General features: G+C 41.9%; 1 protein-coding gene across 2 annotated transcripts; it reads left to right on the top strand.

Annotated features, from left to right (window-relative positions):
* The first annotated feature begins 579 nt into the window (after nucleotides 1-579).
* On the top strand, nucleotides 580-6,830 carry si:dkey-5g14.1 (lysosomal proton-coupled steroid conjugate and bile acid symporter SLC46A3). 2 transcript variants are annotated; one of them, XM_062536412.1, is made up of 6 exons: nucleotides 580-692; nucleotides 1,015-1,234; nucleotides 1,983-2,850; nucleotides 3,765-3,848; nucleotides 4,527-4,683; nucleotides 5,537-6,830. In XM_062536412.1, the coding sequence occupies exons 2-6, from the start codon at nucleotides 1,043-1,045 to the stop codon at nucleotides 5,631-5,633; spliced, it is 1,398 nt and encodes a 465-aa protein (XP_062392396.1). In that variant the 5' UTR covers nucleotides 580-692; nucleotides 1,015-1,042; the 3' UTR covers nucleotides 5,634-6,830. The 2 variants fall into 2 exon arrangements, with proteins under 2 accessions (XP_062392396.1, XP_062392397.1); XM_062536413.1 differs by having other exon boundaries at nucleotides 644-663.
* The last annotated feature ends 6,298 nt before the right edge of the window (nucleotides 6,831-13,128 follow it).

The raw sequence follows: 13,128 nt of genomic DNA on the forward strand, positions 1-13,128 counted from the left end.
TATGCTTTACATGCAAGTATAGTGGTTGTGTGTGTGTGTGTGTGTGTGTGTGTGTGTGTGTGTGTGTGTGTGTGTGTGTGTGTGTGTGTGTGTGTGTGTGTTAATGATTGTAGCCTATAATGTGTACATGGATAGTTTGGCTATGTGTGTACAGTCATCTTTCAACTCCCTTTATTTAAGACCCCCTCCCCCCTTCCTACTACCCTACTGTTTATTTTCATTAAACTATTGTAACTGTGGCACAAGAACTTCACTACATTGCAAAGTAGGCCTATATGTGACAATAAAAAACTTGAAATTGAAACGTAAAACTTAGGCCAAATCTGAATAAACTTAAATGCAGGCTGATGCGACAATTCAGCCTAGTCCTAGGCTATTGGGCTTATGTTCAATTTCACTTGCAAATTCACATTTTGCTATACACATCAAATAGCTAAAACTCATGCCACCCAAACTGTGGTTTCACTTTAGTAAGCAAAGGTATTGAACGTGTGATGTTGAACAACCCCACGAGAGGGCGTGCCTTAAATAGAATTGTCCAATCAGATAATGTTTGAGACAGTCGATAGGAAACCGATGGTGTTTCATAAGGTATCCTACAGAAGGATTTCGTAAACAGAGCACTGAGCTTCCTTACAGAACATGAACGTCTGTTGGACAAAGGTGACTTTATTGTAATGAGGAATTAAAAGGTAGGACGATTCAGAGTCTGATAACTTAGGGCTAGTATCATCTGCATGAAGTCAAACTGATGCTGTAGGCTAGCTATTTGTTCATGGCGTGGAAGTATACATTAACTTTTATGATTCGGAACTGATCTTGTAATCGTCCTGATTGGCTTTATCCGGCCTCACCTCTGTTAAATGTCAATATTCCGAAGTCAACGAATATTTGCCTGTTTAGGCTACAGTGGCTAACCTTCCTACACTACATTACCTGTTGGAAGAGCTTAGTTTTAAACCTACACTTTCATCATATGGGGACATAATGTTCTCAATCCCTTCTTCTTTGCAGCGAACGGTGAGACACAACATTTGGAAGGATGAGGAGGCTGTACTTTGTGGAACCCATTGTTGCCATTTACGCATTTGCCGGTTTTTTGGTGTTTCCACTGGTGCCTCAATATGTGTATCGCCGCTTGTGGCAAGACCTGACGAATAGCACCTATCCTGAGTCGGACAACTCATCTCGGTGCACTCCCACCAACGGGAGCAATCACTCGAACCATCAAGAAGTGAGTCGTTCTAACTTAGCATCATGTGTTTTCTATGTGCACTGTAGGCTATAGGCCTACATGTCTTGCATGTGACTCCTGAAACGCAGGTTAGGCCTTACATTAGTGATGCAGTGTAAAATGTAGACTGTCAAATTGGTGAGACTGTCACATGTTAGCATTTCATGCAACTGACACAGGCGTCGCAGAATTTTCACTGTCAGCTTCAGCTTATCAGTCCTGTTGTGAATCCCTGATGATCACATGTCTACCATGACAGCAGTGTGACTAGAACATTAACATAATAGCCTACCTCTTGAGAAATGTTTTGTTAAAATTAGACAAACTGGCTGAGATTGGTCTGGAATTGAGGAAACAGTCCCTAAACTATTAGGGATGATGCTGACTTGTTGTCAACTTGTTGTTGACTTGATCTTATTAGACATACTGTGCAAAACTGTCAATTTGATCAAATTTTCTGGTGTAGCCCAAGCCCTTTCATTCCAAACCAGAATCTTTAGTGGTTATGGATTATTTATTTTGTGTGATAGTAGAATGTATTTGAGCTGCTGAGAGGAGTTTCACATTACACAAAATGCTAGGTACTTCCTCTTTCGATGAAACTCAGATTCCTTCTCTGTACACAGGTGTAGAGAGGAAAAAAACAGAATCTTCCATTTGAGTATGCGTTTGTTATTACATTATTACAACACATTAACTATGAGGCTAATATTATTATTATTATTTTTTTTAATGTTTTATGTTTCAGGAGGTTCAGCGAGCAGCATCTCTATTCTCTCTCTACACGGAGCTGTTTTCCAGTATCCCCAGTCTCACCGTGACTCTGATCCTGGTGTCCTACAGTGACCAGTATGGCCGCAAAATCACCATCATCCTGCCTCTGGTGGGCTCCCTGGTGTACACCCTCTCCTTCCTGGCCGTGTCGTTCTTTGAGCTCAACTTGTACCTGCTGATCGTGGCCTCCTTCGTCAGCTCGCTGTTCGGCGGCATCGGCACCATGCTGGGCGGCTGCTTTGCCTACATCGCCGACATGTGCGAGGACGGCAAGCAGAAGACGCTGCGCATGGCCGGGGTGGACATGGTGATCGGGCTGCTCTCTGGCGTGGCTTCCATCTCCACGGGCTACTTCCTACGGGCGGCGGGCTTCAACTGGCCGTTCTTCACCTCTGCCCTGTTCCAGCTGGCCAACCTGCTCTACGCCGTTCTCATCCTAGGAGAGAGCCGGGTCGTGGAGACCCCAGAAGAGGGAGTGAGCTGTGGCATGGCCTTGCAAAAACTTGTGAAGGGGGTCCAACAGATATTTGTGGGTGGCAGTCGCAACAGGAACTGTCTACTGGGACTGCTGATCACTATTTTCTCCGTGTACACCTTCGCTGACATGGGCGGTTTGTCTATGGTCACTCTATATGAACTCAACGAACCACTCTGCTGGAGCGAGATCCTCATTGGCTATGGGTCGGCCCTGTCCACCACCGTTTTCCTCACCAGCTTTGCTGGGCTGTCTCTGCTGTCTCGCTGTCTGCCCGATGTGGTCATTGTCCTCATTGGCATGCTGTCACTCTGTTCAGGCCTGGTGTTTGTTGCCTTTGCGAAGACCACTCTTATGATGTTCTTGGGTAAGTTCTGCAAAAATATCCAGACCACAAGAAAATCACCAGCGTTACAGGGGGATTTTTTAATTCCGTTGGGTTTTGACTGTGTCTGTCTATCAAATGATGTTTTGAATTTTCTCAGTGTGTGGAAGTAAGAGTATTTACATTCACATATAGATAGATAGATAGATAGATAGATACTTTATTGATCCCCAAGGGGAAATTCAAGATATCCCAGAACCAGTCTTATTATGATACTAAGCCCCAATCTGAAAGCCACTGTTCCTTCCTCTATTTCAGTGGAATCATCAAAGACATGATTTCAGGCATCATGCCTGTTACAAACCAAATTAAAAGTCTTAGAGTGCAGTATGTTTGATCCTAAATTACCAATGACATACTATGCTCTAGCGTTAGATGTGACTGAAATGTAGTTTGTGAGAAAGAGATTCTGGCAGAGATGATTAACATGGTTAAATGCAGAGGTGTAGTATCACATGTCCCTCCAGATATCCATGAAAGAGGGCTCTATGATGGAAAATAGGTTAGATATCCAGTGACTGATGCATTACCAAACACCCCATCGGCCCTTACATGCTCCCTCATGTCCAGATTCACTGCCTATTAGATTTCAGATTTCATGTGACTTTCATAAAAGATTGTGAAGCATACGATATTAACAAGGAAAATGTATTGTTTATACCAGTTCATTCCAAACTAATGGAGAATTTAGGTATAATCTCTTTCATACGTTATTTGACTAGTATTATGATGATTTTGTATGATAGTACTTGCAATCGTTGTGTTGACCAAGGTAATATGGTTTTAATTCTGCCCTAATTGACTGATCTTTGATTGACTAATTTGAAATGGCAACCTTCAGTCCATGTATTTGCGGTAGATAACCAAGTGTCAACAATAATATGTTTGTATCTCAGCCAGAATACCCATGATGCTAGCAGTTATGCCCTTCCCTGTCATGCGTTCAATGATGTCAAAGGTCGTCTCCAAATCTGACCAAGGTAGGTATACTTCAGCTCACCTACAGTAAGTGGATATTTGTGATTTTGTGCGCAGTCAGAGGTTCAGCCTGAAGAGTTTTGAGTGGCTAACTTTGACTCTCCAGCTGAACAGACCTGTCTCGTCCCCAGTGACCCATAAAACTTCTGTTGATTAGAGAAAGGACCTTTTTACACAGTAGTTGTGTAATCCTTCCGTAGAGTCTGTATGGTACTTCTGACGTGTACCTTAGCCTACACAATTACATAATAACATAAACTGAACTTTACACTGATCATGAATGGTTATGTGGAATATGTCTTAGACCACCAGCAGGAGGAGCAAAAGCTGTACTGTACTCCTGCAGCCTACTGTCTGCTGTCCTGTGGCACTCGACCTGTCCTGCGACACTGTCCAGTGTCACTAGCCTACTGTCCAGCCACACTACCCCATGACATTTGGCTACTATTGACAGCACACCAGTAGTATGCACGGTGGTGAAATATACCCAACTAAAGTCAAAGAAAGATTTATATCGGCGGCCTAACTAATCTTTGCAATGGAAATGATATTGAATAACGTTTACTCATCTTCCTTCAGAATATTGTAAAGGTGAACATGTTCTGCGTGTGATGCCTAAGATTCTGTGAGTCATACTTGCCCACTACCCATTTCTAAACATGGCGCTGTGCTTCTTCCAGGAGCACTGTTTGCCTGTGTGGCCTTTCTGGAGAGCTTGAGCAGTAATATTGGCTTAGCGGTGTTCAGCAGTATCTATGCCACTACCGTTGCCTGGTACCCCGGCTTCAATTTCCTCCTGGCTGCCAGTCTCTGCATCATACCCATCATGATGCTGGGGTAAGTTACGATGATTTATTTTTTTACCATGTTTGTGTCAAAGAATTGTGAACGCCACTGTTAAAATTTTAGAGTTTTCAAATGAAGTTTGCTTTAAAGATCTTAACCAAGGCACAGACTTTGACGTGCTGGGAGTTGTGATGTTGTTATGAAGTGGTGACTACTGCCTACTTAAACAAATGTTTACAAACTTTCTGGTTTTGGGAGGAAGTAATTCCATGAGAGATCATTTGATTACTTGAATTTTTTGCTGATAATACATGTTTTTTAGGCCTGACTTGGGGCTTCCCCAATTCCTCACTTTCCCCAGAAAGTGCGGAATTCCCCTCTACTCCATCTGCTTATTTTGCGTAATTTCTCAAATTCTGAGTTCTAATAAGTTTCAGCCACACCCTGTTCCTCAGACTTTTAAATTGATGTCCAGAGATCTGGCTTCAGGAAATAAGGGCAGATGTTTTTGATCAGCTCGTGTGATTCAGTTAGACCAAATGCAGTTTGACCAGTCATATGACTCTGCAGATCCAGTCTCTCATCACATCCGTGTGGGTCTAACTGGTTAACCAGCTGGAAAACTTACAGCAGTCAGCCTTTGAATAACCAGAGCTGGGTGATACCTATAGAATGGACAATGTGTTCTTCTTTAGTATGGGCACTTGCAGTTCTGCTGAGTCTGAAATTCCTGCACTTGTGTGATGTTGGTGTCCTAGTTCCTTATGATCAGTATTTATAGAACAGAGAGTACATACGTGTGATGACTCAACATGTTTTTGCACACATCCTCACTGGGTGCGAAAATTTGCTGAGTCATGATGGGTTGCCTTGGCTGTGTGTTTTCTTTTCTCTTTCTTTGTAGCTTGGTGAATTTGTTTAGAGAAGACGATTCTGAAGAGACCGAACCTCTCCTCTCAGGTGCTCAGACCATCCCTTCAGATGACCTACCCGTAGCTTGAAGGTCAAAGGAAAATTGTCTCTTTTTCTTCTTCTCAGGTTACATCTGTGGACTTATGGTTGTGTTTTTTTATGGATTGGACTGCATTTTTTCTTTGGACTTGCCTTTGTCCAAAGTGATTAACTTTATGGCATGGATATCATGCCATAGTGTTCTTATACAATCTGAATTTGAGAACTAATATCAACAAATACTTACAGTTAACTGAAAAGCCAGTTATGGGTGAGTGCAATTATTCGACTATATATCAAATGTTGCTTTTGTTTGAATTAATTTGTCAAAGCTTTCTTACCTCTTTTACTACAGATGGGTATTTTTCTCATTAAGCTGTTAGACATTGCTAATAGCAATATAATTGTCATTTTAGTCTGCATATGAGCAGATGTGTTTCAGACATGATTTTGTCTGATTTTGTGCCTTATTATATTCATTGACTTTTTTTTATGTTTGAACAAAGTATTTTTCAAATTATATATACAGAAGTCATGAGAGGAACCATTCCCGGTCTATGCTCTTGTTGGGAGATTCTTGTAGTTATGTCACCGCCTTTTTAATACTTCTGATAAAAATGCACTTACATTGCATTCATATAAAATATGAAATAAGACTTAAAACTATCTTTAAAGACATTTCCTCCCCTACCAGGAGTGAATTCTAGGTAATATTTTTTAAGCACAAAGTGATCAGCAAAAAATATGAAAAGAATAATATAAATAAGAATATGAAAGAAAAATATGAAGGATATTCTTTTCACATTCTTTGCCAATTCAAACCACTGTTTTAAATTTGTGTCTTTTTCTGCATTGCTATCTCTTGGATTTTTACCAGAAATGGAGGTGCATAACTTTTATTATGAAACAATGTTCCTATCTGTTACCTTACCAGGTGGTACTATGTAATGGGGATATGTGTAAAGTATATTATTGCTACACAAGAGCACATGACCAATTTTCTCACTCAAAACCACAGACTTTTACTGGAATTGTACATTATTCCACAAATATATAACAAGCAATAATAAGTAAGCAGGCTACGATCTCGTTGTAAATGTTATAAGATCACTAGGTCACAGTATGTACATCATTCTGACACGTAGAAACAGTATGAGTAAAATCACACCTAAGTTGGATTAACAGCTGCTTAAGTGAAAAAGAACATTAAAACACAGGGGGAAAAACAACAATAAAACATTAAAACCCGAAAAACTTGCAACAGTGTTTTTTTTCTGGTCAAATATTGGCTAGGGAAAAAATAACAGGAAAGCAAAGGTAACTCTGGGTGTCCAGTGGGTGGCAGTATGTAGTAGCACATGGAACCACTTTAGACATTACCGGTATGTTGTTTAACCAGTAGAGTGATGTTTCTGACCAAAAGGATGCAGAATATATCCGGAAAGCAACTGTGTTTAGATTAGCCTCTTATGTTTTATGACGTCACCGCCTTACGCATATGCAGCTGCACAGTTGGGCCATGATGCACCTGCTGCCGCGCTCATCTGCTATGTGACTTACTGTAAGTAAAACAAAATAGCACTCGCATCGTATCTTACTTGTTTTCCTTGCCAATAATATAACCCAATAGTACTCCTGAATACCCGTAATTTCCCGACTATTAGCCGCAGCACATTGATTTTGCAACATTTCTTCCGCTATGAGGTTAATACAGGGGAGCAGTTATGGAGTTAATATGGTTTTGTTTCTCTTAACTTGCATAAAACACTGTCCTGCAGCTTATACACAATGCGGCTTATATGCGGGAAATTATTGTACACATGGAGCAGCTGTTTCTTGGGGCGATCCACCCTACTGTGTGTGTCCTCATCATGGCCACTGGGGGGCGGTGTGGGGTTGTGGTAAGGTTTGTGTAGTAGTCAAAGGTCCACTTGAACAGATGTGTGATTCAAACAGCTGAAGGGTGATGTTACTGCCTCTTCCCTCACAACCAGTTTTACAGCCTAACAAAGCATGGACTGAAAAAGAAGTGCTGTTTTAACAACACACAAGCTAGACAAAACAAGGACTAAGGGATATATACTGCTGATGAAAGGGAGTAAAGGAGATCACAGGGGTGTGAACTTGTGAATTGTCATTGATGTGCCGTTTTTTTTACCCGAATGGTTCCTGTCCATAAGTCTCTCACCATAAGCTAACATCTCTTACAGTGTGCTTGTTATCATTGGCATTCAGTAATCAAAGACTCAGTGATAGTGTTCCGTGGTATAGTGACATTAAAGTAATACACCATTTGATATTATTTTGTTTTTAAATATAGTTTCAAAATAATAATATTAATAAAAAACATTGAATCATTTATCGTCTGCCAGTACTGGTCTCCTCCAACTGTGAATGATTATAGTCAAGCTACTATCTGAGGAAGAGTACTCAAAAACACCCAACTGTTTCTTTCAACTGTCACAGAGTTTATACTGTCACATAGTAGCCTACTCCTCTTCCTTCAGAATGTTCTAAATGAGGTAAGTGAAACTGAGATCATACTGATGACTTCAATGACATTTTCTGTCCTTAGTCTTTAAACAGTATATAACCGTAATATGAGTATCCAATTGAAATATCTTGTTTAAAACATTCTTGACCTTTCATATAGGCTGTGAAAAGATACAAAAAAGAAGAATAACAATACTTTGCTGTTCAGCTGTAAAATATTCAGAAAAGTGTCTGAATCCATCTCATGTCATGCTATCTATTTCCCAGTCCCATATGGAGCCAGTGCCAGTGTTAATCATAGGGATCTGTGGGAACCTCAGTTGAATCCACGCTTTGCTTTTATATCTCCTGCTATCTTATTTCCCTGTCTGACCGCCATGTCCCGCGGGCGTGAGCTGAGGTTTTGGAACCGTGGTGGAGCCGGGCACCGCTGGGTAGCCATCCTGTCTGGGGGAGGATACATATACAGATAAATGGATTGTGCAGGGGGGCAGTGGGGCTCTTTGGTCTCTGCATAATAGCTGACGGGGCAACTTCTGATAAAGCATCACTCAGTGGAGGTTCAACACTACTGTTAGTTATCTGCCTTCCAGCCAATTACTGAAACACGTGTACAGGTATATGCACACACACACACACACACACACTCACACCACCTTGAAGTACTGGGCGCCATCCTGTGTCAAACAAACTCCCACACGTTTGAACACCAGACGGACACATCTGTGGCTGGTTGGGCACAGCTGTTGGCTGGGCCCACACCACCACCCCCACACATCACACACAGAACCTGAGCCAAACATGGAGGCGTGCTGCCGTGCCACAGATATTAGGCTCCAGAAACTCCTGTGTCTCCCTGTGGTGTCTTGCGAATCGCAGTTAGCATGTCTGTCGATTGATCGGCTCGTGTGTACTCTGTGTACTAGGTGCCACACCCCAGACTTGGCACCTCTCTGCCCCTGGGATGCACTGGGCACCGAGGCCAGCCTTGTGGTGGTGCCTGGCCTGCCTTCTCATTCAAAACATGAAAATATTCTATGCTGACCAAACTGATATGCGAGGAATGCACCGGGTGTGCCTTGCTTTGGTCGTCTGAGAAATAACCACTTGGAACCGTATCAGTTCTATACTTTCAGTTTTCACAACACGGACACAATGGGAGGATATGTGTGAGATTAGGAAAAGAGTTTCTCCCCCAGATCAAACAAAATGCACCCAATAGTGACTATTATTATAGTGGGCACTATAATTGAGCCACACCAACCCTGATTCTGTGAAGCAAAACATCAGGCACAATGACACAGGTCCTTGAAGACTTGTAGTCTGCGTGAATAATGAAAATCTTTGTGGTTGTTTAGATGGCTGCTTGACGGTGCTCAGACAGATGTCTCCATTAATGATGTTGAAAACCTGCCACCCTGCATAACGTTCCCACCCCTTGTCTTCACTGCCTGGAAAGGTCACACCGTTCCGAATTCCCCCTCTGAAGCCAGTCGACCGTGTTTCCCTTTTCTCTCCACATATAATTTCTCGCGGGCTTGTTTGTATTTAACCGATGCCTTATACCAACCAGAGAGTGAGCATTTTTATCCCTCCACCATAATTATAGCTGCGCTGTGTTCTGGGGTGATCCTCAGTGGGAAGGTGGAAGTCTCTCTCTGCTGTGCCACTGAGGAAACGGATGGAGGTGAAACGAGTGAATCCAGAGGTATGCCACTAATTCCTAGAAAACATACTGTACATGAGGAGAATCCTACACCGGCAGTCTACACTCTAGAACACTCTACACACTAGAAACTCTTAGTTCTCTATAGAACCAAAAATGGTTCTATTGCATGCTTTATATATGACACCCCTAAATAGTTCTTTAAACCATTTTGTTGAGTTCATCAAAGGAACCCCTAAGGGTTCTTTAAAGCCTGAATGGTTCTCTATAGTACCCCAAGAACCCTTTTTATAAGAGTGTATGTTCATTTGGAGCCCAAGGCGCTGGGTGTCGGTGTGGGTAATGATGCTTCTTCTGAAATAGCTATGCATTATGCATGCGTCTGAGCTCACTTACACCTAAAACGTTAATGTCAGTCAGTGCCAAAGGTCAGTGGAGAGACGTGCTCGGATTCCTCCAATTCAGATCTCCCCCCCCTAACAAAAACTGGATGACCTTTTCAAAATGTGTCCCGCTGTCAGGCACAGTGGAGTGCAAGCTTCATTGCTTTGCCAAAAAATAAATAAACCTCACAGTGAAGCTCATCTCTGTGAATTCTCTTTAAAACAAAACGTCCTCGACAGGGTATTCATATGATGGAATGATTCAAAACTCTGCTAAAGCTTTATATCATTGTTTGTCGCCTGACTCCTCTCAGGTTGAATGCAAGTGGCAGACCTCACCCCAATGATTCTGTGTCAAGACAAATCTGCATTTCTTTTCTCATTTACATTGTAAATATCTATGGAGATTTCTGCCTCGTGTTGTATTGATTTGAATGATTTCAGGAACATTTAGTCTAAAGACAGTAATAGACAAGTAAGGTTGTATCCACAAATCAGGCACACATTTTGTAGAGTTGTAGAAAATGGTACAGAATACAGCTCATTTGTTTATAAGCAATATTAATGTCATGTGTCTACGACTGAAGTACAGTTTGTCCAGACTTCTCTTAAGATCAGCATGCTTTTTAAAGATCACATTTGTTAAAGTAATTGAATAAGATGCTTTTAAGGAGCGTACTGTACATCATGAACACCACATACTGTATCTGAATAACAGTGGAGGTCCATGTCTATCTTGCTATTCCTTTCTTTCTCCCTCCCCCCATAAGACAATCTGCCTTTTGTGCATATCTCTTTTTTTTCCAGCGGATCCATGTTGTTCCAATTTATCCTCGTATGATTCTTTGTGCTGTATCTCATGAGGTTTCCCCCATGTGTGTCACGCAGGCCATTTAAGACGTCAGAGTGTCTCCACACTGTAATTATGTCACACATCAAAATAGGTGGAGGAGGGGTCTTTTGGCTCTCTCTCCCTCTCTCTTTCTTTCTATCTCTCTGCTCTCATTCCTTCACGTTTCTTCCTCTTCATCTCTCTCTCCCTTCCTGACTCACCCTAATTCCCATTAGTCAACCAAACCACTTTGGTAAATTGACAGGCTATTTATTTTCAATTTCAAATATAGATCAGTGAGCGCTCCTTAAACCACATCCTTACAACAGTCCACCCCATCCCCCCTTTAGCCCACCACCTCCCCGCCTTGTTCCTTGTCTCCCCTCTCTCATCTGGAGTTCAGCTCTCTCTCTCTCTCTCTCTCTCTGTCCAGGAGTTTGATTTCTTCTGACAAGGCGCTATCATGTTGCCTATCATGCTGGAAACTGTTCTTTTTATAGTACAGTACGTCTGGCAACAATGAAAGGTTGTGGACACTGCTCTGTGGACTTCACCATCACAATGTTCCACAATCAAACAGGTGAATTTAGCTGAATGTCGCACATGACCTATGTAATGTAATGGAATTAAATGAAGGGAGCATCAGAAAATACAACTGATAAGAGGCTTAATAATAAAACACGACACCTGTCAAGATGCTGTACACACACAATGACAAGTTCTAAGGGAAATGGCAGAAATCTGAACATGAAAACAGTCACCAAAGGTCATTGTTAATCAATAAATCCTTGTGTATATGTCAGTCTCTAAGTTGGCCAACACTGACCACCACACATAATTTCTGCTAAATAGAATACCATTTCATTGTGTATTGATTTTCTGCTGCAAATAGGTGGAAGCATTTCTTCAATCTCTGGGGCATACAAAACAGGCAGGGCAGCCTTAATTACAGTACGTATGATCCTGACAGGGCTGTTTTCTGTTGAAGTAACTCTACTCACAATAGCCTGGCTACAACAAAGCGAGCCACAAGTCGACTGACAGGAGACACGTGGACCCACTGTCCGTTGGGACACTATTGTCTACTGTGGCCTTTGTACCTTTGAACTAATACAGATGGTTTATTTAGAAACGTTTCTGCACCACTGTTCCTATGCTGTGCTCCATTTACCGGCTCTACGGTGTTTGAGACTGACACACAGAGCAAGAACAACAATCATCTTTGTTACTCATTCTGCTGTCAACCTTGATTTCTCAAAGCAGGTCTGTACGCATAAACAAACCGGAATTAAAGGAAACTTTGGTCTGGTGCGGCCTAACAAATAGGTCTCAATTTTTCCACTCGATCAGGAGATCTGAACTGATGTCATCAGTATAGTGAAAATTAAAAGGTGGGGTGCAGCGATGATGTTTGCGTAGTCAAGAGTTGGCAATCGCAGGACTTGGCCGACAGCGCTGCACCAGAAGGCCTCGAGGCATGACAAGAAACCTCAGTGCGATTGCTGTGTTTATCAGGACTGCTGGAGCCCAAACCCGCTCTTTGAACTGCCAACCACCAGCTCTCACAGCCTGCTCATGTTAAAAGTTATGGCGAAGAGTCGGGTCTCACTGGGCTAAAAGTAGCTGGGTTCATTAGAACGCGCACCTCAGAGAGACTGCATTTATTTGGTTATTACAGTGCATGAAAATGCACTGTACTGTTCTTCCTAGGTTTCTTATTATTCCAACTTCTTCTAACGCTCGCAATTCAGCTTGAACCGTTTAACGTAGAAACTTGATTCAAACTTTGCTACGTAGGTCTTACTAAGGAGACCTGTGCAATGTTTTTTTCAACTTTGTAACTTTTATACTTTTTAAACTATAAATTAAAAACTATTAAAAACTTTCCCATAGACTTAACATTGCTCATTATGACATCACGGCAGCAATTAGAATGTTACGCCAGGTGGCCAGTCCAGGTGCAGCAGCTCTCTCTCTCTCTCAGGCACACTGGCTCTCTTGAGACTACATTTTCTGTTCCCCTGTATCAACTGTATCAACATAAGTCTTCCTAAGTCCATCCAACTTTCTATCCATTCATCTTCTTCAAACCATTCACTCATCCACCCATTCTAAACAGTCTGCCTATCAACATCAATTAGACAATCTACATTCAACTTTTAAACAATCTA

Source organism: Sardina pilchardus, chromosome 5 (assembly GCF_963854185.1).
Source record: "Sardina pilchardus chromosome 5, fSarPil1.1, whole genome shotgun sequence".
NCBI lineage: Eukaryota > Metazoa > Chordata > Actinopteri > Clupeiformes > Clupeidae > Sardina > Sardina pilchardus.